The sequence below is a fragment of the Mesoplodon mirus genome (assembly GCF_964341445.2).
Source record: "Mesoplodon mirus genome assembly, chromosome: 18".
Classification (NCBI taxonomy): Eukaryota; Metazoa; Chordata; class Mammalia; order Artiodactyla; family Ziphiidae; genus Mesoplodon; species Mesoplodon mirus.
This window is the reverse complement of record NC_138994.1, coordinates 46,648,408-46,676,134: the sequence shown is the minus strand read 5'-3', so window position 1 is coordinate 46,676,134 and position 27,727 is coordinate 46,648,408. Positions and strand designations below refer to the sequence as shown.

At 49.2% G+C, this 27,727-nt stretch overlaps 1 protein-coding gene across 1 annotated transcript in view; it reads left to right on the top strand.

Annotated features, from left to right (window-relative positions):
- Positions 1–27,727, top strand: part of DNAH2 (dynein axonemal heavy chain 2) — an 87,953-nt gene that overhangs the window by 11,713 nt on the left and 48,513 nt on the right. Inside the window, exons 4-29 of the mRNA XM_082605294.1 lie at positions 3,594–3,822; positions 4,364–4,474; positions 4,643–4,881; positions 5,848–6,039; positions 6,962–7,119; positions 7,599–7,686; positions 8,016–8,221; positions 8,660–8,789; positions 9,055–9,231; positions 9,735–9,949; positions 16,123–16,269; positions 17,094–17,250; positions 17,502–17,741; positions 18,035–18,223; positions 18,420–18,567; positions 19,290–19,482; positions 20,847–21,047; positions 21,144–21,300; positions 21,665–21,839; positions 22,243–22,406; positions 24,272–24,433; positions 24,534–24,637; positions 25,661–25,817; positions 25,969–26,051; positions 26,142–26,322; positions 26,931–27,069. Of these exons, the coding sequence (XP_082461420.1) occupies positions 3,594–3,822; positions 4,364–4,474; positions 4,643–4,881; positions 5,848–6,039; positions 6,962–7,119; positions 7,599–7,686; positions 8,016–8,221; positions 8,660–8,789; positions 9,055–9,231; positions 9,735–9,949; positions 16,123–16,269; positions 17,094–17,250; positions 17,502–17,741; positions 18,035–18,223; positions 18,420–18,567; positions 19,290–19,482; positions 20,847–21,047; positions 21,144–21,300; positions 21,665–21,839; positions 22,243–22,406; positions 24,272–24,433; positions 24,534–24,637; positions 25,661–25,817; positions 25,969–26,051; positions 26,142–26,322; positions 26,931–27,069 (4,342 nt within the window). The remainder of the gene's footprint in view (positions 1–3,593; positions 3,823–4,363; positions 4,475–4,642; positions 4,882–5,847; positions 6,040–6,961; positions 7,120–7,598; positions 7,687–8,015; positions 8,222–8,659; positions 8,790–9,054; positions 9,232–9,734; positions 9,950–16,122; positions 16,270–17,093; positions 17,251–17,501; positions 17,742–18,034; positions 18,224–18,419; positions 18,568–19,289; positions 19,483–20,846; positions 21,048–21,143; positions 21,301–21,664; positions 21,840–22,242; positions 22,407–24,271; positions 24,434–24,533; positions 24,638–25,660; positions 25,818–25,968; positions 26,052–26,141; positions 26,323–26,930; positions 27,070–27,727) is intronic.

Sequence of the window (27,727 nt, the reverse complement as noted above, 5' to 3'; positions counted from 1 at the left end):
ATTACAGTGTATGCAGAAGAAAAAACCAATGACAATGCAAGTAGAGAGAAGTTGATAGATGTGAAAGACAGACACAGGTGATCTAACATAGGGTACCAACTAATGAAACAGAATATAAATTTAGAAAATAAAATACAGAGGGACTTCCCTGGTGGTGCAGTGGATAAGACTGAGCTCCCATTGCAGGGGGCCCGGGTTCAATCCCTGGTCAGGGAACTAGATCCCACATGCATGCTGCAACTAAGAGTTCACATGCCATATCTAAGGAGCCCGCCTGCCACAACTAAGACCCGGTGCAAAAAAAAAAAAAAAATACAGAGAATTTCCCTGAACTGCAGAAGGAACAGAATGTGGGAATTGAAAGGACATACTTTATTCCACAAAAATTTGTTACACAGTGTTTAATGTCAGTACACGTCTTAGTTAGGTTACTTAAATTCGGGGAAATTAATTCTTTGGGAACATCACCTATGTGGTATTCCTGCCAAGAATATTTAACCTGCATCTAATAATGAGGAAACAATCCAATAAATCAAAATTAAGGGACATTTTGGAAAACAACTGGCCTGGACTATTAGAAATATCACTGTCATGGTAGAAAGAAAAAGCCTGGGAAACTATGTGGAATTAAAGGGGACACAACAATGTGTGATCTGTATTGGATCCTGGATGGGAAGAAACCAGCTGTAAATGAGATTATTTGGACCACTGTGGAAAATCGAATATAAACTGTGTATTATACAAAAGTATTAAATGAAGTTAAATTTTTAGAGTGTGATAATTACAGTGTTGAGAATGTTGGAGAATATCCTCCCTTTTAGGAGCCATATGCTGAAGTATGTAAGGGTGTAGTTTTATAACGTCTGCTGCTAACTCTGAAATGGCTCAGCAGAGAGAGAAGGAGAGAAAATGAGAGAGAGTGCAATCATGCACAAGTACAGCAAAATGTTAACAATTGGTGGATCTAGATGAAGGGCATGTTATTGTTCATTGTGCCTTTCTTGCAACTTTTCTATGGGTTGGAATTTTTTTCAAAATAAAAATTGGGGAAAAAATTATTTAGGCCTCTAGTCAAAAACCCAAATTATCTATCAAGGGGAACCATTAGGCTGATCTCAGACTTCTCTGAACACCCAGAAGTTACACCTACAAGTTCTCCAGGAACCATAGTGTAACCCAAGGGTATAATTCCCAGCCTAGATGGTCAAGTATAGAGGCAACAAATAGGCAGTCATTTTTAGTCTTGAAAGAACCCTACTTTGAAAAGCAAAAATGATGTCATCAATGGAAATCCAGTTCATCAAAGAATGAACCAAAAAAAAAAAAAGAATGAACCAAATAGAAAACTCAGGAATAGAGACTCTGTGAATATTCAATTCATTTAAATAAAGAACTAATACTAAATAACCATGGGAATTATGGTTATGTTATTGAATGTGAATGTTATCAACCTGGACAATGTAAAAGTAATAGTATAACAAAAATTGGGAAGTGGTGAGAGAATGCAAGAGAGTAAGAGGATGCCAGTGTTCTTGTCGTTCAAAGCAGCGAGTCAATTGAACTTAAAATTGGAAGGCAGTGCGAAAACTAACCTCTTTTTATTCATTTATTTATTTATTTTTTGGCTGCATTGGGTCTTCGTTGCTGCATGTGGGCTTTCTCTAGTTGCAGCGAGCAGGGGCTACTCTTTGTTGCAGTGTGTGGGCTCCTCATTGAGGTGGCTTCTCGTTGTGGAGCACGGGCTGTAGGCATGTGGGCTTCAGTAGTTGTGGCACACGGGTTCAGTAGTTGTGGCTCCTGGGCTGTAGAGCGCAGGCTCAGTAGTTGTGGCGCACGGGCTTAGTTGCTCCGCGACATGTGGGATCTTCACGGACCAGGGCTCGAACCCATGTCCCCTGAATTGACAGGTGGATTCTTAACCACTGCACCACCAGGGAAGTCCTAATCTCTTAATATTTTTCATAAGCTTTCTTATAACCTTAGAAAGGGGTCTTTTAGGAAGAAATCTCTCTTAGAGATAAAGAAACATTTATTTGAAGCTCAACCATTTACTATATTCACATCAATATGTTTTTATTCTATTAAATCCAAGTAAAATTAAATTTAATACTTTAAATTACAAATAATATGATCCTGGGGCTTCCTTGGTGGTGCAGTGGTTAAGAATCCACCTGCCAATGCGGGGGACACGTGTTCGAGCCCTGGTCCAGGAAGATCCCACATGCCACGGAGCAACTAAGCCCGTGCTCACAACTACTGAGCCTGCGCTCTAGGGCCCGCAAGCCACAACTACTGAGCCTGAGTGCCACAACTACTGAAGCCCGCGTGCCTAGAGCCCGTGCCCCAAAACAAGAGAAGCCCCCACTCGCCGCAACTAGAGAAAGCCCGTGCGCAGCAACAAAGATCCAACGCAGCCAAAAGTAAATAAATAAATAAATAATATGTAAAAAAATAGCATCATCCTATTTTGAAATAACTATTTTAATTTATTTTTCTGTATATATATATATATATATATATATATATATATATATATATATATGTATGTATATGTATCTACAGAGAGATGTCTGGAATAGTATTTTCTCTAATGATCATAATTAATGTCTGGGTGGTGGAATTTTAGATGACATTTAAACTTTTATCTTTGTACTTTTCTGCATTGTTTCAGTTATTTATAATTAACATATCATTTTTAACAAAAATAATAATTGTTAAGCTTTTTTAAAAAAAAAGAAATACAAGGACTTCCCTGGCAGTCCAGTGGTTAAGACTCCGTGAGTCCAATGCAGGGGGCGCAGGTTCGATCCCTGATCAGGGAACTAAGATCCCACATGCCACATGGCATGGCCAAAAAAAACCAAAACCAAAAAAAAATGCCAAAATTTAATTCTGGGTAGTGGGAAGTTGAATGATTATGAATTTCTTCTTTGCATTTTATTTTCAGTTTTTAAAGTTAAATCAAGTATAAAGAGTAGCTACAAAAGTACTAAAGAAAAAAAGACAGGTGAATCTGATCTTAGAGTGGGAATGACTTTTCTAAGCATGTAGAAGTCAGAAACTTTAAGAAGTTTTAACAACAGGAAAGTTATACATTTCTGAATGTAAACAACAACAAAAACTCAGCATAAACACAACTGAAGGATAAGTGAAAAATTGGGGGAAAATATATGCAAGTGAAATGGAAAACCCTACACAGTTGTCTCTTACTTTTGGTCCTTCTTCTTTCTGGTTTTCCTATATCCTTTTCTTTCCATTTATCCATCCATCCTTCCATCCATCCATCATTTATTGAGCATCTAATATGTCCCTGTCACTGTGCTAGGTCTGGAACCAAGTTGGACAAAATACACAGTCCCTACCCTCAAGACATGCTCTCTCCATTTCTTCCCCACATCTCTGTATACAGACTCTGTTATGTCCCTGACAAGAACAGGAAGCACCTCATGTTGCTTATATTTGGAGAAGGATTGGATACACTAAGGGAATGCGACGAAGAACTCAGCCAGGCTTTCATGATTGGAGCCTCAGATTCCCTTGGGTATCATGGCTGGGCCTGAACCCTGAACTCTGATCTACTGTCTTTCACGCAGACCCAGAACCAGATTGTCTACTTCATTCGCCAAGCGCCAGTTCCCATCACTCCAGAGAACTTTGAGGCGACTGTGCATTTTGGGACAGTGCGGGGTTCCTACATCCCAGCCCTGCTTCGGCTGCTCAACGGCGTCTTTGCCCCTCAGATCTTTAGAAACACAACCTGGCCCGAGAGCATTCGAAATCATTTTGCTTCTCACCTGCACAGGTTCTTGGCCTGCCTGACAGGTGAGTGGAAAGACTGGAACGCCTGCTTTCTCCCCAGTCCCCACCGACAGTAGAGAGAGTGAGGCAGGGGGAGATTGATCCTGAGTACCCGCGTTGCTTGGCACAGAGTAGGTGCTTGGAATGTGTTTGTTGAATGAGTGGAACAGGCTACAGAGTTTGCCTTCTAATCCAGGTAGAGTTTCCTGCTGTAGAACAGTTGGCCAGACCTGCTCAGAGTTGGAAATTTCCAAGAGTACATGTAGGGTAAGGGGAGATGGGGGGGCAGTAGGGGGAGTACATGTGTCATAGAAGAGAGTGTTGAGGGCATGGTATAGATCTTTGACCATATTTTATGACAATCTCTTATTATATCTCAGTGAGGTATCTCTGCCTTCTGTCATTTTCCCGCTTGATATCAAAAAAGCATGAGTCATAGTTTCTCCTGCCTGCTCTCCTGAAATGTGTAGACTTCCTGGGCCCCAGATCATCAACCATGGTTGGAACTGGGGTGGCATACACCCATCGCCCTCTGTGAACTCTCATGGTCCTTTCCTTTCCTTAGATACTCGGTACAAGCTGGAGGGGCACACTGTTCTCTACATCCCTACAGAGGCCATGAACGTGAAGCCTGAGGCGGTGGTTAAAGACAAAGAGCTGGTACAGCGACTGGAGAGTGAGTGGCTGGCACTGCCCATGTGTCGGGGCTCCTCGGGGAGAGGTGGGGGGCAGCCAGAGGCTGGGACAGGAGTTGGGTTAGGAGGGCGCTGTAGGGGAAACAGGGAAGGACACAACTGGGGAGTCCTGCAAAGAAATGCAAGAGGTTTTGTCCTCTCCCCGGCAGCCTCCATGATCCACTGGACACACCAGATAAAGGAAGTGCTCAGTGCCCAGGAAACTGTGGAGACAGGAGAAAATTTAGGTCCTTTGGAGGAGATTGAGTTCTGGCGCAACCGATGCATGGACCTGTCTGGCATCAGCAAACAGCTGGTGAAGCCGGGAGTGAAACACATCAAGTCCATCCTGCGTCTTGCCAAGTCATCCTACCTGGCGCCCTTTATGAAGCTGGCCCAGCAGATACAGGTCTGTGAGTGGATCAAAGGATGGAGGCTTGCCAGAAAGTAGACAGCAGTTGGGACACTGTAAGGTGCTAAGAAGAGAGAGTCAACATAGTCATCAAAGGCAAAGATAGATGCACCCAGTGCTTGGACTTGGACTTGTGGGAGAGTATAAAAGTGGTAGAACACAAAGTCCCAAGGAGCTTATAGTTTAGTTAGGGAGACTTCTGGTTACTCAACAAGTGTCCTACATTGAGTGCCCTCTCTGAGCCCAACCCGTACAGTCCAGCTGAGAAATAAGACTTACAGAAAAGAGATGGCTAGATGGCCTGGAGTCAAAGACAAACCCACACGGTTCAGCCGAGAGAGCTGCAAGAGAAACACTTAAAAAAATTAAATTTGGTATAATATGACAAGCTGATTATCTTAGTGTTGGGACACACAGAGATCAAAGTGGTCTGTAGAATACAGAGAGAGAGGCCCTGTCTTCCTAGGTGGAATCTGAAGCTGGTATTGAGGGAATTGAGCCACCGTTAGGTGGAGAAGTCTAAAACCCTCGTTGAGAACAGGGCAGTGAAGGGGCCTGGGTGACAACCACTGGGCTGAATGAGAGTGATATCCAGTCAGTTGATCAACACCTATTGAGCGTCTCCTTTGTGCAGAGTTAGAGTTCAAGGGGAAAAACTAGAGAAATAGACGCAAAACCCGAGCTTGGGGAATTCCCAGTCTGGTGGGAGAGATGGGACTCACACATGAGAAAAGACATAAAAATATTTTTGTAGAAGCTAGTAAGTGAATAAAAGTATGTATGTACAAGCTCTGGTCCTGAAGGGTGGCAGAGACCTGAGGTGATTGGCACCAGATAGGGTTAATTGGGAATGCTGCCCGGGAGAGGCACGTCGGGATGGGGTTTGAGGAGGATCAAAAGCGCTCGCTTTGAACCGGTTCTTTCCCGGGGGTAATTTTTCTCCTGGTTTCTCTTTACTGCCAGGATGGATCTCGTCAAGCACAGTCAAACCTGACTTTTTTGTCGATCCTGAAGGAACCTTACCAGGAGCTGGCTTTCATGAGGCCTAAGGACATCTCTAGTAAACTCCCGAGGCTCATCAGTCTCATCCGCATCATCTGGGTCAACTCTCCCCACTACAACACTCGGGAGAGACTGACCTCCCTCTTCCGGAAGGTGTGTGTCTACAGAGGGAGGGACAGAGGGTTATAAGGGGGTGGCCCTATTAATAGGACGCACATTTCTGGAGAAGGCGGAATTCACCAGCAGACATATGCGGTGAAAAGGTAGTGAGGAATGCCCTTCAGGTCGGACGGAGACCACAGGTTTTTGCCTGCATCATCAACTTTAGTGATGCTTGGAGTTGGGGCCTGGACTGGACATTTTGCTTCCAGATGGACGTAGCCCAGGCGGGAAGAGGGTCTTTGCAAAGAGGCGTAGACGGAGTGCAGGGAGGGAGGGGGGCACGAAGGACAGACTCCCAGGCTGAGTTGTACGGGAGGGGAAGACCCACTCTTTCTCGTTTCCAAAGATGGAACTCGCAGTGGGCGAGAGGCAGATTTAGGAAGGAACACCGACTTTTTTTTTTTTTTTTTTTGCCGTACGCAGGCCTCTCACTGTTGTGGCCTCTCCCGTTGCGGAGCACAGGCTCCGGGCGCGCAGGCTCAGCGGCCATGGCTCACGGGCCCACCCGCTCCACGGCATGTAGGATCTTCCCAGACCGGGGCACGAACCCGTGTCCCCTGCATCAGCAGGCGGACTCTCAACCACTGCGCCACCAGGGAAGCCCAAGAACACTGACTTTAGAGGAGCAGGAGCTGGCACATTTCCTGGAGGGCAGTGGAGCCAAAGAGTGGGGCAGGGGCGCTGAGCCGATCACTGGCTAGAAATGCAGCTGCAGACCTGGGCTGAGACAGGCAGTGGAGGTGGAATGCAGAGGTGCTGCCATGCCAGCAGTGGAGGACCAGGGGCGAGAGGGGTATCAGGAGCCAGATCCAGAAGTAGGAGGCTGAGACCTGAGGTGTGGTCTTGGGGACTCCGAGAGAGGATGGGGTGCAGCTAAGGCTGTGAACTGAGGCTGTTGGGACCCCATCTGCAGATGAGCAATGAGATCATCCGCCTGTGCTGCAATGCCATCTCCCTGGACCGGATCTTTGAGGGATACGTCATTTCTAGCAAGGAGGACCTACAAGGCTGCATCTCCTGTTGTCACGCCTGGAGAGACCACTACCTACAGGCTGTGCAGATGCATACTCAGTACGACGGGCCTCCCCTACTATCCTGTGTGTTACCCACCTTGTCGTTCCTATAGCGGGTAGATTCTGAGTCCTTTTGCTTGCCCTTGAAGCCTATGGATTATATTTTTCTAGAGTTTTTACACGGGTCTGAGTTTTCTCTGTGGATGCAGATATTCTAGCTCCCAGCCGTAGGTCCTCCTAACTCTAATAACCTTCTCCCTGATCCCAGGAATCCCTCCTGGTCTTTTCCTCCTTTCTTGGCCCTGAAGTCTAAAATTCCATTGTGTGTAAACCTTCTCTTAGAACTGAGATGTTTTTGTTTCCTCTTTGGCTCTCCTCACCTTGAGTTTCTTCTCTTGGGGTTCAGGAAAACTGTTTCTTGGGGTCTCAGTTTCTAAGGCTCCCCCTGAACTAGGACTCATGTTTCTAGCCTGGCCTGGGCAGGTTGGTTAATGCCTTGTGTTCCCGCTTCTGACTGGTCAGTCTTTCTTCCGACAGGTTCTCCCACTGGGGCTGGGTCCTAGACCAGACCAGCATATTTGCCCAGGTCGATGCCTTGGTGCAACGCTGCAAGGACCTTATCGAGGTGGGAAGACTGTCAGGGAAGGAGACTCAAAGCCAACAGCAGACACTCCAGGAGTTGGGGGAGCTGGGGCTGAGGCTACACATAGAACTTGCTGCTTTGGTTCTTTTCACGTGACTGTGTGCCTGACCACCATCCCGTGCTTTGAGACTTTTGCTTGTTATCACTGCCTTAGTATCTCATATTTCATTCTGCAGCTAAAATTCACCCCGGTAGCCCCTTGCATCTGGTTGGTCCTCCTTAGTTTTTAGCCATTTAAAGCTAAACCAAAGAGCTCAGGACAGAGAGGTTCAGAAAGGAGGGCAGGAAGCCTCACGCTGACTTCTTTGCAGGTATGTGACTGTCAGTTCCATTTTGCCCGCTGGGAAGATGGCAAGCAAGGTCCCCTTCCCTGCTTCTCTGGCGCCCAGGGGCCCCAGATAACACGGGACTTGCTGGAGATTGAGGACATCTTCCACAAAAACCTGCACGTGCTGCGAGCTGTTCGCGGGAGCATCCTGGACGTCAAGAACACCTCTTGGCATGAAGACTACAATAGGTGAGAGCATCACAGGCAGGCCCCCGGGGTTGAGCAGGGAAGGGAGGTCGGGGAGGTGAGAGCAGAGTGTACTGGGGAAGCGTGGAGGCCACAGGTCAGGGATGGGGAGGGCAGGAGGACTGCAAGGAAGGAGGTGGGGGCTCAGACTCAGGGTTCCAGAGTCAGCCTTTCTGGGCTTGGATCCCGGTTCTGCCACAAACTAGTTACGTACATTGTTCTACCAGCTGGGACCTCTGTTTCCTCACCTATAAAATACGGTTAGTGATAAAGCCTACCTCACTGCACTGTTTTGAGGGATAAATGGATTAATGCGTGTACAGCACTCAGTGCCTGGCACCTAGGAAGCCCTCAGTACAGAACGCATAGAAGTCTTACTCAGGGGATGTCCTTCGGGGCAGGCGAGGGCACCCACCCTTCAACATGCCTCTAACGGTGCAGGTTCCGGGCTGGAGTCAAGGACCTGGAGGTGATGACTCAGAACTTGATCACCTCCGCCTTCGAGTTGGTCCGCAACGTGGAGCATGGGGTGCAACTGCTGGACACCTTCCACAGGCTTGCAGCCCGAGAGGTGCGGCTGCCCGCTTGCTTCCTCCACCCCTGGTTCTCTTCTGCCTTCCTTCAGTTCCTCCTGGTCCTTCCAGACACCATCCAACCTCCGTTCATGCTCTCTCCCATGTCCTGAATGGCCAGTGCCTCTTTTCTTCCGCTGTTCCCCCAGTGTCCGGATGCCTTGGGAGTGGGACTCCCACGGCAGGGGTGTAGCTTTCCTCCAGGGTGGAGCTGCAGGGAACCCGCATCCCTGGGTGTGTTGTCAACTTCCTCTTCTTCATCAGACTATCAAGCGAACATATGACAAGAAGGTGGTGGATCTCTACATGCTGTTCAATAGCGAACTGGCCCTCGTGAACCATGAGCTGAGCAAGAAGTACCTGGAGCCCTACATGGCCCAGCATTCGGGGCAGGCGCACCGGGTGCGGATCCTACGGCATCGCATCGACAGGGTCATGAACGTAAGCCTGGCCTTTTCCAGGACTTGTTCTCAGTGCGGCAATGGTAGAGTTTGCAGGCTGAGCCCAGTGCTGGGGCGGGAGTAGGGTGGGGGGCAGGGGCGGGGGGTTGCCTCCAGAGAGTCTCCCTGGAGAGGTTTCCCGACAGAGACTGAGTCTGTCCAGGGGGTGGCAGACGTAGTGATCTGTCCTGAGGAAGGGCTCATGCTAGTTTTCGACCTTGTGCCTCTTAAATTCCTCACCTCCTGTGATGGACTTCCTTTTCCCAACTTTTTTCCTCGAGCTGAATCTCTGTGCTTCTCTTTCTTCATTTGAACTCCCTCTCTCATTGTGCCATGGCCTCTTCCTCTCACCTTTCCTTTGGGCTCCACCTTCCCTCCGAGTCTTCCACATATTGTCGAGTGTCTGTGTGTGTGTCGGGGGGGCGGGGATGGGGGTCTCAGGGAGATGGTGACTCGGAGGAATGTGGCAGGTGACTCCAGCCATCCCTGGTTCTTCCCCCACAGTGTCTTTCCAATGCTCATTTCCTGCCCCACACCGGGACGGGAGAGGAGAGCGTACACACCTATCAGCAGATGGTTCAGGCCACTGACGAACTGGTTCGAAAAACCTTCCAAGACTGGATATCAACGCTGGACAAGGACTGCATTCGGCGGCTGGATACGCCGTTGCTACGAACCAGCCAGGAGAAGGCGGGCATGCTGGACGTGAACTTCGACAAGTACGACACCCTCTGTGACGCCCTCCCACTCTGCTCGTCCTGTCTTTAGCGCCCTTCCCTTCCCCAACCCTCCCCAGAGTTGAACTCCTATCTCTTGGTTTCTCTCTCCATTCTTCTAAATCTCTCTTATCCCGTAATATGTTTACTACCACTTCTTAATTTTAATTTCACATTTTATCTTCAAAAAAACTGATTGAAAACAGAAAAACCCCAGTAACCTACTCAACCAGTGATGTAGGCACTCTGCCACTAGGTGGCCGCGATGGCTCAGCGAAACCTTCCAAACTGTGAGCCACCAAGGGGCCTCTCCTGAGAACTGATGGGCTGTCAGATCATGTCCTCTCCTACAGCTTTAGAATCATGACATTTTCATATCACCACTGTTTTAAATTTAATTAATCCATTTATTAATTATTCAAAAATATATAGCGAGTGCCTTCCACATGCTAAGCGCCGAGATGGGCACAGGGAATGTGTCCAGTGGCGAAGTCCCTGCCCTCTGTGGCTCTGTAAGTGAACAGTTCTACCCTGGAGCCATGCCGCCTTCCCGTATAAGATGCAGAAGAGAGAAATAAAGAAGGAGCTATGTAAGGCAGCTGACTACAGAGATGATAAACCTTCTTTTTATTTATTTATTTTATTTATTTTTGGCTGCATCGGGTCTTAGTTGCGGCACGCAGGATCTTCGTTGAGGCATGCAGGATCTTTTGTTGCGGCGCGTGGGCTTCTCTCTAGTTGTGGTGTGTGGGTTTTTCTCTTCTCTAGTTGTGGCATTCAGGCTCCAGGGCGCGTGGGCTCTGTAGTTTGCAGCATGCAGTCTCTCTAGTTGAGGCGCATGAGCTCAGTAGTTGTGGTGCGTGGGCTTATTTGCCCCGCGGCATGTGGGATCTTAGTTCCCTGACCAGGGATCGAATCCACGTCCCCTGCACTGTAAGGTGGATTCTTTACCACTGGACCACCAGGGAAGTCCCGAGATGACAAACCTTCTGATGACAGCATTTTCCTAATCGGAAGGAAATAACTTTCTCCTTGATTGGTTTGGGCTCCCTCTGGTCATCAGCAAGGCCCTATAGAAAGGTTACTTCCCACGCTTCTAGGCTGTTGCTACTAGATTTGGCTTTAACTCATGGAATGTCCTTATCTGTTGGGGCAAATGTCTATAGAAGGGGCTTTGCCAGAGAGGGCCCGCGTGGAGATGGAGTCTGGGACAGAGACACTGAGTGTGTCGTCCCGGGAGCCAAAGGCAGAGTAACCGTGGGGGAGATGACACATGATGTCTGAGGAAGGAATCAAAAGAACTGAGACGGAGAGACAGTGCTGAGTGTCAGGTCAGAGAAATGAGGGTAAGGCAGTAGTGAGAAGCCACACGGATCAGGAAACAGGTGACAAGCAGAGTGTGAAGACGAGGGTAAGAGGTTTAAGATAAGCCTTTGACCAGGGAGGGGTGTCGAGATCTGCTTTGATAGGGTTCATGGTTTTTTGAGGTATGGCCAAGCAGGATCCCCCCAAAATGGCCTCATGAATCAACAATAAAGTTTTGAAGAGATGGGAGTCTAGGCCAGGGTTACCCCGGCTGTGACATTTGCAACCACATAATGAGGTTGAATCTGCAAGACACATTGTCCCATAAAGCTGGGTACCCCCGAAGGCACTGAGTTTGGAGAGGCACCCAGACATGCTTGGAATCACATGAATATGAGCACACACAGCCCACCAATTGCCCTTTTCCCATGAATTAAACGATTGTATTCAAATAACAGAATTTTATTAAACATCAGTGATCGCTATTTACATTTTAAGTATGAGAAAAAACAAGAGTTGAGAGAGAGGTAAAGAGGGGCCATAGGTCAGCACTGGTTGGTGGCTGCTTCTTTCTAATCCTCAGGGCCAGCCTGTGAGAGTGAATAAAGCATAAGCGTCAGTGCCAGGCCGACTAGAGTTCGAAGCCTGGAGCAGGTCTGTTCTGCTGTGTGACCTCAGGCAAGCACTGCATTCCTCTGAGCCTGAGTTTCCTTATCTACTTAAAGAAACCTTTTCTGGGCTTCCCTGGTGGCGCAGTGGTTGCGAGTCCGTCTGCCGATGCAGGGGATGCGGGTTCGTGCCCCAGTTCGGGAAGATCCCACATGCCGCACAGCGGCTGGGCCCGTGAGCCATGGCCGTTGAGCCTGCGTGTCTGGAGCCTGTGCTCCGCAGCGGGAGAGGCCACAAACGGGGAGAGGTCACGACGGTGAGAGGCCCGCGTACCGCAAAAAAAAAAAAAAAAAACCTTTTCTGATATGGTCATGAGGCGAGATGACATGTAAAAATCCTTGCAAAAAATAAACAATCAAGAAACATTGTTTTCCCTTTAAAAAGATGGCCTCATAGAACTTGGTGTGAACACAGTATTTTCAAAACAAATTTTGCAAGGTGATATAATAGTTTTAATTTTTAAAACATTTTCACCTTTTAGAAGGGGTAATAAATGCACGTTCTAAAATTCAAAATTCAGGGCTGAGAATGAAAAATCTCCCTCCACTGCTGTTCCCCAGTGACTCTGTTTCTCTCTAAAGAAAGGGTCAAAGGGCTTCCCTGGTGGCGCAGTGGTTAAGAATCCACCTGCCAGTGCAGGGGACACAGGTTCGAGCCCTGGTCCAGGAAGATCCCACATGCCACGGAGCAACTAAGTGTGTGCGCCACAACTACTGAGCCTGCACTCTAGAGCCCGTGAGCCACAACTACTGAGCCTGCGAGCCACAACTACTGAGCCCGTGCGCCACAAGTACAGAAGCCCGCACGCCTAGAGCCCATGCTCTGCAACAGGAGAAGCCACTGCAATGAGAAGCCCATGCACCACAACGAAGAGTAACCCCCGCTAGCTGCAGCTAGAGAAAAGCCCGTGCATGGCAATGAATACCCAAGGCAGCCAAAAATTTTTTAAAATATGAAATAAATTTTTAAAAATATATTAAAAGAAAAAGAAGAGTCAAGGTTACCAGTTTCTTGTGTAACATCCCAGGGATAAGAGTGTATGTCTATCTAAGTACACTTTTTAACATGAATAGTAGCATACCGTCCTCACTATTCTATACTTTCAAAGTGTTCTCAAAATCATTTATTTAATTTTTCCATTATAAAATTCTTCATCCTTTTAGAAGATTTGTAGAATGCATAAAAGTAGAAGGAAGAAAAAAATTCCCCCAAAGATAACCACTGTTAAAGATTTGGTATATTTTTTATCACTCCACCCCACCCATTTCATATGGTTGCTTTTTTTTAATTTTTAAAATCTTTTTTAATTTTTAAATTAAAAATTTTTAACTACAAAAGTAGTGCATGCTCAGTGTGAAAGAAAATAAAAGAGATTGATGTAGAAGTATATAAAGGAAAAACTGAAAATCCAGCACACAGCCCCACTCCCTAGAGGTAAACCATGATTACCATGTAATCAAAAATACACACTGCACACATAAAACAGGATCCCATTATAAACAGTATTTTTGCAACTTGCTTTTTTTTTTAAGGTTAACAATATGTGTGGGAGATTTTCCATTCTGTATGTACAGAACTACATAATTATTTTCCACGGCTTATAGCATCCCATGATTTTGCTGTAATGTAATTTAATCCATCAACCCACTACTGATGGACTTAGAAGTTGTACCGTTTCCATAAGGTTCTTGAATATTCTGTGCTGGGCGCTTTCAGCTAGGCTTCCTGCATCTTGTTCCCTTCCCCCCACAGTGGTATGTCCACCTGATGTTTGAGCTTAGTGCCCACATAGCAAGGATAAACTTAGGAGACAACTTTTCTGTCTGCCGTGATCATCTCTTGTCGAGGGACACATTGGATATTTATCTCAAACACCATTGCATAATCTTTACAGTAGAGCTTAACAAGACAACTTTGGGCCAAATATTTATGGCCTGGGTTTAGCCAAAACCCAAATAATGGCTAAAACACTTCTTCCAGAGAGAAGAGTTACCCCCATCCTTTGGCAGTTGTTGTCTAGAGAGATCTGTTTTAAGCTGCTTTACATTTTTGTGGCTTTATGATAAACTACCTCAATCCAGTAAATAATGTACGGGGGGAAAAAAAGAGCCATGATCACGGGGAAGGATTTTGAAAAGTTTGGGCTCATTAAACCAGTAAAGACATCCAAGACAGTTTCAGCTTTTCCAAAATGTATGAAGGCTCCAAGGAGGGTCAGATAACTTTATCAGGTTTACTTTTTTGTGTTCATGGTCTAGATAAGATCTTGAAATAAGCATGCTCTTCAAATGTCCTGATTGTCCTCAGAATTACCTGACTCTCCCTTCATTCTGGGAGCCTTCCAGTCCCTAATGGCACCTATTTTATCTCACAAGGGGTTTTGTTATCCCACCTTATATCCCAAATATTTGAACTCTGAAGTCCAAATTGGCTTTTACCAGGTTTTACAGCCAGACCAGCCTTACAGACAGTACTTAACACAAACATATTCCAGATGTCGTCTGTACCCTGGCTGAAAAGAGCTGTGTTATTGCTGTGTATGTAGCAGACTCCTCTGTGTAGTGGGACTTCTCCAGAGCAGGACAGGGGACATTGGCGTCTGTCCGTGTTTTGTGTATGGGACTTCCTCTTCCTCCTTTTCACCTGCTCTGACAGCACTTTCTCCATCTTGTCAGTTCATTCTGGACTGTCAGCACCAAACCCAGCCAGCTTCCCTGTCCTACCTCTACTGCCTGACCACTTGTCTGAGGACAAATCAGAAAATATTTTACAAAAATTATTCCCCAGGCTGATTTTTTTTTTTTTTTTTTTAATTGCGGTACACGGGCCTCTCACTGTTGTGGCCCCTCCCACTGCGGAGCGCAGGCTCCGGACACGCAGGCTCAGCGGCCATGGCTCACGGGCCCAGCTGCTCCGTGGCATGTGGGATCCTCCCGGACCGGGGCACGAACCCGTGTCCCCCGCATCGGCAGGCGGACTCTCAATCACTGCGCCACCAGGGAAGCCCTATATCTCTCTTTTGATTTAAAAATTTTCTGCTCTCATTTTTTAACTTCTAAGAGCCCTCTTGGTATCCCTTTTCTAGCATCTTGTTTCTGTTTCACGGATGCTCTTTTGTCTCTTATCTCTCTCTGAGGATGTTCGAGGTGGTTTTGTTTGTTTTTCTTTTGAGGGTGGGCTGTCTTCTTTCTGCACAACCGCTGTCCCCTCTCCTTCCCTTCTGGTTGCTTTTTTCTGTTTGTTCTGACTCCCACCTTTTGTGCTAGGAAAGACAGAGACCAGTGTTTTGTAACCCTTGGTTGTCTGTCCATATTTAAGGGACAGGGGCTGGAAAGCTGACTGGCAGCTCTGCTGAGCAGGAAAAGGGGGGCTTCTCAACTGGGAGCCTCACTGCAGGCTTGTCCATGTGCGCTGTTTCCTGGCGACTCCAGAGGTCATCATCTGTGGGACTTTTCTATTTAGGCTGGTCCGAGGTCACAGAGAACCATCTTTCAAACTTTGCTCCAGAGGGTATAGCTCCAGCCGCCAGAGTGCTGGTTTCTGGGCAGGAAAGGGAGGCGGGGATCTTAACATTCAGTGTGTTCACGGTGGCTCACCACCCCTGCTCCCAGTGTATTACTCTCTCCTTCAACTGGGCCTGGGGTTCCCCAGTCCAAAGACCCTCTGTTTGTCTCTGCACTGCCTCCTGAGACAAGAAGCCTTCAGTCTTAGGCTGGGGTGAGGGAGGGCAACTTGCTTAACTACGTAGAGTAGGAGAGGGAACATGGGTAGAGCTGCTTCCTAAACTTTCAACTGCTGGTTCCTGTTATAGTCCCACCTCAACCCCTTTCCTGAGATACCTGGAGCCACCCGCCCCCAGGCCTCTAAAGAGGCTTCCCCGCTGTCTCCCGCGCCAGCTGTGCACTCCTCTCCTCCTTATCCATCTGCTTTTCCACTTTCAGATGTTTTCGGTTGTTGTCTTCTTGTATTTGTGGGCTTATGCCTTAGACAAGCGAAACCCCCCTTTACTGTTATTTTGGTTATTTGCGGAGGGGAGCAAAAGTCAACGTGTCCAGTCCGCCTTCTTTACTCGGAGGTTCTGCTTCATTGCTTACCTTTAAGGGTCTCCATGCGCCCCAGCCCTGTACCTCTTGGTCGGGTGTTGGTTCCGGGTTACGCCCTTGGGCGGCCCCGCAGCTGCTCTGCCCCTCTTCCTCCCCAAGGTCCCTGTTGATCCTCTTTGTGGAGGCCGACCACTGGGAGCGGCTGCTTTTCGAGACGCCCCATTACGTGGTGAATGTGGCTGGGCACGCCGAGGACCTGCGCATTCTTCGAGAAAACCTGCTGCTCCTTGCCCGGGACTACAACAGGTGGGGCCCTCGCTGCAGCCCTCCTGAATGCCACTTCATGCTCCCTCTTTATCTTATGCGCCCCATGATGTTGTCCATTTCCTACAGTGTGCGTCCTTCACATTTTGTCCATCTCAAAAAAAAAAAAAAGGTTCCCGTGCTCTCTCGTACGGCCCTACGATTATTCCTGTCCCTTTCAGTGTTGTCTTCTAGTTTTAGAGTAGAGAGCAAAAAGCACCACGTCCCCTCCCACCCCACTGGGCACTTGGACCATATATACAGTCGGCCTGGGTGACTTCTCTAGGAAGCAAGTTGATGGCGTTAGGCTTATGGGCCCAGAACAACATAAGATGCGTTGAACCAAGCAAGGCCATGCTGGCACTCCTCTTAATACCCTTTGTACTCTGGAATATGTTTGTGTTAATACCCTTTGGAGTGAGGCTTAGCTCGGGGTTGGGTACCTTTCTCAGCCCAGTTCAAGTCCGAGGGGATGGGACCGGCAGTCTTGTTTGGGTGTCTAGAACTGCACGGTCCAATGTGGCAGCCGCTAGGTGCATGTGGCTATTTCTATTCAAGTTAATTAATCGAAATTAAATAAAATTTAAGATTCAGTGACTTATTTGCACAGGCCACATTTCAAGGGCCCCACAGCCACACGTGGCTTGTGGCTACCGTATCAGGCAGCATGAATGGTAGACCATTTCTGTCATCGCAGAAAGTTTTATTGGAAAGCTCTAGCCTAGAATCATGAACTTTCAGAGTTCTCCACCAAGTGTCCTGGTGTGGAGGAGAGGTCGTCAGAGCTGATAGCTCCCTGTCAGCTACCGGTCTCCTCTTATGCGCAGGATTATTGCCATGCTGTCCCCAGATGAGCAGGCCCTGTTCAAAGAACGTATCCGGTTCCTGGATAAGAAGATCCACCCTGGACTCAAGAAACTGCACTGGGCCTTGAAGGGGGCCAGTGCCATCTTCATCACAGAGTGCCGTGTACACGCCAGCAAGGTGGGCTGTGGTCATTAGACCCTAAAGGTCTGCAAGGCAGACTGAAAGGCTGGCATGTGGGTAATTAATACCTGAGTCATGGGTAGTGGTGGAGAGACCAGGGAGTCGTGTGAAAGAGATGAAGTGTGCTTAGGGAAGTTTTTTTTCCTTAATGTCAGCAACTCTAGCTAGAGGACAGTGGGAGGATAGGATTAGGCCCAGAGGGTCTGTCCCCAAGCTGAAACTCCCCCATGGCTGGGGTCTGACTCCAGGTGCAGACGATTGTGAATGAGTTCAAGGCGTCCACTCTGACCATTGGCTGGCGAGCCCAAGTGATGTCAGAGACACTGCTGGTACGCATTAGTGGCAAACGGGTGTACAGGGACCTGGAATTTGAGGAGGACCAAAGAGAGCATCGGGCAGCGGTGCAGCAGAAATTGATGAGCCTGCACCACGATGTGGTGGCCATCATGACCAACTCCTATGAAGTCTTCAAGAACGATGGCCCCGAGGTAGGGGGTCCTGTGGCCAGGGCTTTGTGGGTGGGCAGGTCCTAACTCCCCCAGTCCCAACAGACCCTTCTCTTGGTCTTTCCCCTCCCCCCAACCCCCACGTGCTTCTCAAACATCCTGCTCTAGTCTTGGCTTCACCCAACCTTCAGCCTTTCAAACCTCCTTCCTTCAGGACTCGGCGTCCCGTCTTTCTATTGAACGAGCTCGTTCCCCTCCCTGTTGGCTGGTTCTCATTTCCCAGGACCTGCCTTGTCTCCCCTGAGGGGTTCTCTTCCCCCTGCTCTTCCCACCAGATTCAGCAGCAGTGGCTGCTGTACACGATTCGGCTGGACCGCATGATGGAGGATGCCCTGCGCCTGAATGTGAAGTGGTCACTGCTGGAACTGTCCAAGGCCATCAGTGGGGATGGAAAGACCACCCCCAACCCACTCTTCCAAGTCCTTGTCATTTTGAAGAATGACATGCAGGAAGGTGTGGCACAGGTGGGAACCACTTTGCCCCCAACACCCCGAAACCATCACACGTTATTTGCTAGTTTCCGTCAATCCTTAAACTTGGCTCTAGGCCCTCACTTTCTCCTACAGCCTCCAGGCCTGGTTCTGCGGTGTCCAGCCTTCCCAGTCCTGAGCTTGTGTCCTCCCGGGCCTGTGCTAAGCCCTCTCCACTGTGCTCCCACAGGTCGAATTCTCACCCACTCTGCAGACCTTGGCAAGTGTGGTCAATGACATTGGCAACCACCTCTTCTCCACCATCTCTGTCTTCTGCCACCTCCCTGAAATTCTCATCAAGTGCAAGTTTCTTCGTGAGCCCATCTACACAATCGTGGGTGAGTGGGCAGTGGGAGGGCACCAGGTGCAGGGGTAGCAAAAGCTTAGGACCTGGCAGAGCCAGGAGGAGAGACCAGGGCTGTTTCCAGATGTACTGGGCCAGTCATCTCCATGACTGGTGGAAAACCCAGGTCAAAGGGCTGGATTGGGGAAGGGAGAAGGGCCACAGAGCGGGGTCAAAACTAGGTGACTGGGGCTTCCCTGGCGGCGCAGTGGTTGAGAGTCCGCCTGCCGATGCAGGGGACCTGGGTTCGTGCCCCGGTCTGGGAAGATCCCACGTGCCACGGAGCGGCTGGGTCCGTGAGCCATGGCCGCTGAGCCTGCGCGTCCGGAGCCTGTGCTCCGCAATGGGAGAGGTCACAGCAGTGAGAGGCCCGTGTACCACAAAAACAAAAACAAACAAACAAACAAACAAACAAAACTAGGTGACTGATGCTCAAGGGGTTTGGGGTTTGGGGTTGGGAGACCAGGAAGGACTTGTTTGGGACTGGGGCTGGGCTATAAGAGCCCTAGACACCAACAGGTGAGACATCTGAATCCTACAGAGTAGAGTCATTCTTTTACTTTCGGCCTCCTCCTTCATTTTCTAATGCTCGTGTTTGAGCTGTATTTCTTTGGGAAGGTGCTGTTGGAGGGGAGGTTCTGGGGCAGTGGCCAGGGGCTGGGCTGCAGCTTGGGCTGGGGTGGAAGTTAGTGAGAAGCATTTTGCTGGGTCTTGAAGAACGGGACAAGGACATCAAGAAGATCCAGGCCCAGATCAGCAGCAGCATGACCAACAACGCAGCCCTGCTACAGAACTACCTCAAGACCTGGGACATGTACCGGGAGATCTGGGAGATCAACAAGGACTCTTTCATTCGTCGATACCAGCGCCTCAACCCGCCGGTCTCTTCTTTTGACGCCGACATTGCTCGGTAAGGGGCAAAGGTGGCTGTGAGGGTCTGTCTTGAAGAGGCGGAGCAGTGCAGGAGGAGGTCTGACCTGGAGGCTGGGGGAGGGGCAGGAAACTAGAGGACGAGCACCGGACCTAGGGCACTGGACCTTTGTTTCTCAAGGGGATAGCGATCCGATAAGAGCTGGGCACGATTTAGGGAAAAAGCTGCTTTGGTGCGGAGTACCTCAGGGTCCTGCTGGGAAAGGAGAGATGCTAGGGATCTGAAAGGTGAGAGACGTGAACACTTTCATTTTAAGAACGCAGATGGGAGTTAAATGGAAGAGGATTCTTAAATTCTGATATGAACTCCCGTCTCTTTGTCCTCTAGTCATTCATTCATTCATTCATTCATTTGTTCAAAAAACACCATTGTTATGACGGGTTGTGAGGAATTAAAAACAAAGAAATGAACAAGTTTTTTCCTCCCAAAGGGCTCTAGTGCAGTAGGGAAGATAAGAATATTGCTGAAACAGCAGTGGCTGTGGCATCTTGAGGACAGTTGAAATCCCAGCTCCACCACTTACTAGTCGTGTCATCTTAGGTCGGTTATTCACAGTCTCTGGGCCTCAGTTTCCTGTGAAATAGGTGTTATACTACCGACCTCATAAGGTTGTGAGGCTGTTAAGTATATGTAGAAGCACTGTGTGAACTCTGAAGCGCTAATGTGCTGATGTGCTCAGTGTTCTTATACAAGCTTCCACGTGATCAGCGCTGTGAGTCAGGTATGCAAGATGCGGGGCAGTTCGATGAAAGGAGAGAGAATTTTCAGCCGGGGGCATCGGGGGAAGGAGGACGTGGATGAAGGGAGTGACTCTGGGGCTTTTCAGGATGGGTAGGACATCAGCAGGCAGAGATGGGCAGCGGGAGGGCATTCCAGGCAGAGAGAACAGCACGAAGATGGGACCACGTGAGCGTGTTCGCCAAATCGTGAGTATCCGGAAAGGAAGTCAGCAGAGGGGTATATGTACAGCAGCCAACTTAATCCTCTCCGCAGCCTCGCAGGGTGGGTTCTGGTACCATCACCAGGTTACAGATGAGAAGACTGAGGTTCAGAGCAGTTAAATAACCCGCCTGGCGGCACAGAACTAGTGAGCAGCTCAGTGTGAACTCCACCCGGATCTCTGAGCCTCTAAAGCCTTGAAGGCAAACCGAGGAGTCTGAAAGCAGCGGTTGGGAAAATGACACGATCACAGCCGTCTGCTGGGGGACGGGTTGAAGCGGGAGACACCTGGGAGCAGAAGAATGCTTGAGCGCTGCTGGCTGGGAGGAAAATATCACCCAGGTAGGGCATCTGGCACGTCTGCCAAGAAAAAGACGTCCTAGCGGGGACGTGGGCCTTTTCAGCTACACAGAGGTGGCTAATAACGTGCAGAAGGAGGAGACGGTCCTCAACATCCAGTTTGTGCTGCTGGACTGCTCGCACCTCCAGTTCTCGCTGGTGCAGCACTGCAGTGAGTGGCAGAACAAGTTCACGGCCCTGCTCAAGGAGATGGCGGCCAGGCGCCTCCTGGAGCTGCACACCTACCTGCAGGAGAACGCGGAGAAGTACGGCGGGCGGACGTGGGCTCGGGCCGCGCAGGGGGGAGGGTAGGCCCGGCCTTCGCGCCCCCCCCGCCCACGCTCTCTTCGCCCACGCTGCAGAATCAGCCACCCTCCCCAGACGCTGGAGGAACTGGGGGTCAGTTTGCACCTCATGGAGACCCTGCAGCACGACATGCCCAACTTGGAGACCCAGATCCCTCCCATACACGAGCAATTCACCATCCTCGAGAAGTACGAGGTGCCAGTTCAGGACAGCGTGAGTTCCTAAGGCGCACGGCCCACCCACCCGAGCCCGGCCCATTCCAGCCCCAGGTTGCCGGGGACGCTGACGCCCCACGTCGGAGACCCTCGGCTGTCAGGAGGGAGAGCAGAGAAGTGAGCGGGGGAAGAAGGCCCAAGGCCTCAAAGCCTCTGAGAGCCAAAGCTAACTCGAATGATCTTTCAGGTCACCCTGAGGATCTCTTTCAGGCCCAGCAACTGCTTGTTTTCTTTGAGCCTCATTGCATGTGGAACTTGGACACACATGCTGGTCCAGAGGATCGGAAAAGAGTTCTTCGAAGTGTTGGTGGGATGGGCAGAGCTCCTGCTCATGGGTCACCTCCACTCTGTGATGTCCCCAGGTGCTGGAGATGCTGGACAGTCTCAGCGGGCAGTGGGTCGCCTTCCAGCAAGCTGTGCTGGACAGTGAACAAATGCTGAAGAGGCACAAGGAGAAGTTCAAGACAGGCCTCATTCACTCAGCTGACGATTTCAAGAAGAAAGCACACAATCTTCTGGAAGAATTTGAATTCAAAGGTACCCTTCTCGCAACCTCTCCCATGGCTTTCCCTTTGTCTTGACCCAGTCTTTCAAAGCCTAGGTCCTGGGGGAGGTGCAGACAAGGCTGAGCATGGGAAAGAGCCTGGCGCGTCTGTTGGTGACACTCCTGTTGTCGCTGAGTCTTGGCTGGAAGGCAGCAGCCCAGCTCATAGCCTCTCCAGTTTTCTTACACTGACTTTTCATGTCCCACCCATTTCTGACTCTCGAGCCACAGTTAGTAGTTTCAATGCATTCTTTCAGTGCGTTCCCTCTTGTTTTCCTACTCTTGTGGGAGGAGAGAAGTGAGATTTACCCACAAAGAGGTAGGCAAGCCACGGTGGCCTTTCAGGGGACCTTGGCCTTGAGCGGGAATCTGAACTTCACCTTGGACTCCCCACAGGCCCCTTCACCAGCAACGTGGGGCACCAGGCGGCCCTGGAGCAGATAGCCCACGTACGGGCCATGCTGAACGCCATGCGGGAGGAAGAAAACAATCTCCGTGACAACCTGGGCATCTTCAAGATCGAGCAGCCAGCCTCCAAGGACCTGCAGAACCTGGAGAAGGTGGTGTGCCGAGCAAGGCCCTCGTGGTGACCAAGGGTAGGGGGCAGGAGGCAGGAGAGTGGGTCCCAACCTGCCTGGGAAAACAACCGGGGCCAGGAAGATGGGTACACGAGGAGCTTTTTTTTAAAAATGGGGGGAAAACTCAGGTAACAAAAGACCCATTTTAAAGTCAACGGTTCAGTGGCGTTTAGCACATTGTTGTGTAACCATCACCTCTAATTCTAAAACATTTTCATTACCCCCAAGAGAAACCCTATACCCATTAGCAGTAACCCCCCATTCCCTCTCCCCCCAGCCCCTGTCGACCACTAATCTATTTTCTACTTACAGTTGACCCTTGAACAACAATGGGTTTGAATTGAGCAGGTCCGCTTATACGCGGATGTTTTTCAATAGTAAATACTACAATACTACACACTCTGTGGTTGAATCCACGGATGGGGAACCATGGATATGGATGAACTGCGGATGTGGAGGGCAGACTATAAGTTATACACAGGTTCCCTTGACTGCGTAGAGTGTTGGTGTCCCTAACCCCTCTGGTTTTTAATGGTCAACTGAACATGGGTTTTGCCTATTCTGGACATTCTGTGTAAAGGAAAGCATGCAATATGTGACTTTTTGTGTCTGGCTTCTTTCATTTAGTGTAGTATTTTCGAGGATCATCCATGTTGTAGCATGTGTCAGTACCTCATTTCTTTCTATGGGTGAATAATATTTCATTGTATGGATTTTGTTTATCCATTAACCTGTCAATAGACATTTGGGTTGTTTCCACTTTTTAGCTACTGTTAAGTGGTGCTGCTGTGTGTGACTGTGCGTGTACCTGTATTTGTTTGAGTTCCCGATCCCAATTCTTGTGGGTGTGTACGTAGGAGTGGAATTGCTGGATCATATGGTAACTCTATGTTTAAGGTTTTGAGGAACCTCCAAGCTGTTTTCCACAGCAGCTGCAGCATTTTACTCTCCCACTAGCAGTGTACGAGGGTCCCTACTTCTCCACATCCTTGCCAGCATGCCCCCCCTTTACTTTTGGTTCTAGCCATCCTAGTGGGTATGAAGTATCTCACTGTGGTTTTGACTTGCATGTCCCTACTGACTAATGACGTTGAGGATCTTTTTCTTTTTTTTAATATTATTTATTTACTTATTTATTTTGGCCACATTGGGTCTTCATTGCTGCACGTGGGCTTTCTCTAGTTATGACAGGCAGGGGCTACTCTTCGTTGCGGTGTGCGGGCTTCTCATTGCGGTGGCTTCTCTTGTTGCGAGCACAGGCTCTAGGTGCACGGGCTTCAGTAGTTGCAGCACGTGGGCTCAGTAGTTGCGGCACACGGGCTTAGTTGCTCCGCGGCATGTGGAATCTTCCCGGACCAGGGCTCGAACCCGTGTCCCCTGCATTGGTAGGCAGATTCCTAAACACTGCGCCACCAGGGAAGTCCGAGGATCTTTTCATGTGCTTGTTCCCTGAGGCGCTCTTTTTTTTGTTTTGTTTTGTTTTGTTTTGAGGTACGTGGGCCTCTCACTGTTGTAGCCTCTCCCGTTGCGGAGCACAGGCTCCAGAAGCACAGGCTCAGCAGCCATGGCTCACAGGCCTAGCCGCTCTGTGGCATGTGGGATCTTCCCAGACCAGGGCACGAACCCGTGTCCCCTGCATCGGCAGGCGGACTCTTAACCACTGCCCTGAGGCGCTCTTAAGGCAAGAGAGTGGAGGGGAAAAAAATGTGAACTGAGGAGGCAGCTGTATGTTGCCAGGAGGGAAGAACTTCTCAGAATGAGAGGAGGAGAGGCCCTGCGTGTTTGCCAGGGAGGAGGAGGGCGAGAGTCACATCACTCAATGCACCTGTCTGCTCTTGGCCACGAAGGAGTTGGACGTGCTGCAGCAAGTCTGGGAGATCACCCGAGACTGGGAGGAAAACTGGAACCAGTGGAAGACCGGCCGGTTCCTAACCCTGCAGACGGAGGCCATGGAGACCATGGCCCACGGGCTGTTTTGCCGCCTCACCAGACTGGCCAAAGAGTACAAGGTGCGTGGGGAGAGGGTGGGGGGCCGCAGGCAGGCCGGCTGAGGAAGGGGCCATGTGGGAAAGATGGTCACGCCTTCTGACACCTCTCGCTTTTGCTCAGGACCGAAACTGGGAGATTATTGAAACCACTCGCTCAAAAATAGAGCAGTTCAAGAGGACCATGCCTCTCATCTCGGACCTGCGAAACCCCGCCCTTCGAGAGCGGTGAGGCTGCCCCTCGGCTCCTGAGGGTCACCCCCTGGCCTGGCCCTCACCTGGTTCTCCCGGTTGTCCCCTCCATGGCGTTCCTAGCTCTCTCTGCCCCTCTGTTCACCAACACGTGCCTTGAAGAAGGCTTCCCAAGAGCCCACCGCCGTCCTCTGTCTGTCACGTCGTCCTGGGTTCTCCAGCCTTCTTGGCCCTTTCCCTTCCGTCTGCCCTCGAGTTATGTCGTCTGTCAGAGCTAAGCTTTATGACTTCTGTCCTACAGACACTTGCATGTTGTAGCCCAAAGCCTAACTTTTGTCCTTTAGGAGTTTTGCTTTTGTGCCTTGTTTAAGAGGACCCCGTCTACCCCAGAGTTGTAGACACACTCTCTCCATACTTTCTTCTCATACTTTATAATTTTGCTTTTCAAGTTTACCTCTTTTAGTGCATCTGGAATTTATCACATGATAGAAGAGGGCTTTGAAACCATTGAGGCTAGAATAAACTATTTTATAAATGGTGTTTTAATAATTATCTATCTATTCATTTAGGAGTAAGTAATTTTACTTCTTTGGTATTGCCTCCAGCATAATGTTTTTGGCAATGCTTCACTAATAAGTATTATGCAGTTAAGTATCACCTAACCGCTTTTTTTGCTTAAGTTATTTACCCTCTCTAAGCCTCAGTTTCTGCATGTGTAAATGGAATAACATGTATAGAGTGGTCCTCATTTATAGAGTGGCCATGAAAATGAAATGGTTCGCGTAAAGCAGCTGGCCCAGGACATCGTCTATAGTGAACCTGCACCCATCCGTCCTAACTCCCTCTCCAGAGAGTCAGCACCTCAATCTCTGTATTCTCCACAGTGCCTCAGGTTGTATTTTAGAGGCTATTTAGTAAATATCTGTTGAATCGTGAATTAATAAATACACGGAATCATAATATCCCAATGGGAGAAAGCCATTGGGGAGTGATGCTGATACTTTCCAATAGGCTCTGGTGTTCCAGCGACCTGATCTGACCTTTTGTCCCTGGCTGCAGGCACTGGGATCAGGTCAGGGATGAGGTCCAACGGGAGTTTGATCAGGAATCTGAAAGCTTCACCTTGGAGCAGATTGTGGAGCTTGGGATGGATCAGCATGTGGAGAAAATTGGGGAGATCTCTGCCTCAGCAACCAGAGCGCTGGCTCTAGAGTTGGTACGACAGAGTCCTTTCCCATGGTCCCTCATTTCCTAAGCTTCCTGAAACAAAGGCTTCCAGCTTTTCATCATCTGATGGCCTCTCCCCGCTCCTAATACCCTTGGGGACTTAATACCTGATTGATCTGTTCCCCAATTTCTTTCCGCAGGCATTACAAAACATTGCCAAGACCTGGGATGTGATTCAGCTAGACATAGTCCCCTACAAGGATAAGGGCCATCACCGACTCAGGTAGACAGGGCTGTGTGACCTGGGCTGCAGAGTGGGGACCGAGGCTTGGCAGATGGGGCTGGACTATGATTTTGATACCTTCCACCGCAGAGGTACAGAAGAAGTATTTCAGGCACTGGAAGATAACCAAGTGGCTCTGTCTACCATAAAGGCATCTCCTTTCGTCAAGGCCTTTGAGAAGGATGTAGACCACTGGGAACGCTGCCTCTCCCTCATTTTGGAAGTTGTTGAGATGGTGCTCACAGTGCAGCGTCAGTGGATGTACCTAGAGGTCAGGATTCACTGCCTGAGCTCTCCCTACCTGCTGTTTTTTTGTTTGTTTGTTTTTTCGGTACGCGGGCCTCTCACTGTTGTGGCCTCTCCCGTTGCGGAGCACAGGCTCCGGACGCGCAGGCCCAGCGGCCATGGCTCACAGGCCCAGCCGCTCCACGGCATGTGGGATCCTCCCGGACTGGGGCACAAACCCGTGTCCCCTGCATCGGCAGGCGGACTCTCAACCACTGTGCAACCAGGGAAGCCCCTACCTGCTGTTTTGACTCCTTTATTTGTATAGGACCTAGATAGTTGCCCTGTTATCGGCCCCGTTTTCCCACCTCTAAAGCCATTCTTCACCTGGGACCTAGGCATCTGACTCTTGGTTATTACCTCTCATCTTCAGCCCCCTCCTTGAAAAGCCTGTGTTCTTTTTCCATTTTTCTTCTCGGACCCACATACCTGGCCTCCCAATCCCAAGTTTCCTTCTAGAACTTGAGCATCTTGCCCTTTGGTTCTGATGCTCTTTATCTTCTCCTCAACTGTCATTCCTGGTCTGAGAGCAGGGAGCAGAGTGTGGAGAGTGTGTGAGAAACAGCCTCTCATGCCAGTTGTTTGGCCCTTCAGAATATCTTCCTAGGAGACGACATCCGCAAGCAGCTGCCCAATGAATCAGGCTTATTTGACCAAGTCAACGGCAACTGGAAAGACGTCATGGACCGGATGAACAAGGACCCCAATGCTCTCCGGAGCACCCATTATCCAGGTCTGAGCCCTGACGTAACCTCAGCTGGTGCTATATGTATGTGAAGTCATGGCCACATTCTTCATTTACTGAAAGATTGACCATTGCACCTGGCTGTGCTACCATCACCACCACCTCTTCTAAGCATTAAATAGTAGTTCCGTAAATTAAACTCAACACGTATTTGAGCAGAGTACAATATAGTGGTTAAGAGGATGGGATATGGAATCAGACAGACCTGAGTTCAAAATCTGACTCATGCCTTACCGATTGTGTGCTCTCAGGCAGCTTGCTTCCTCCGTACTGCAGTTTCCTCACCTGTAGTGTGTGTGGGGTTAAGATAGCTATTTCTCAGGGTCTTTGTAAGGATAATAGAGGAGTATGTAGCACTCAGTACAGTGTCTGGCATAAAGTTAGTTCTCAATTATTAGTACTGTGCCTCAAGAAACACTGATCGAGGAATCACTCTTCTTCTCTAGCTGGTTCATTCGATGAGATGATGCAGGTAAATGAGATAATGCAAATAAAGCACTTGTCACATTAAATGGCACAGAGAAAACCTTTGGTTACTATGAGCTATTGTTATTACCTTGACTTTAATTGGTTTATCAGATTAGCTAGTCTTTAATGTAGACATTTTGGTAGGCATGGGGATTGGGTAAGGGGATGGGGAAGAGAT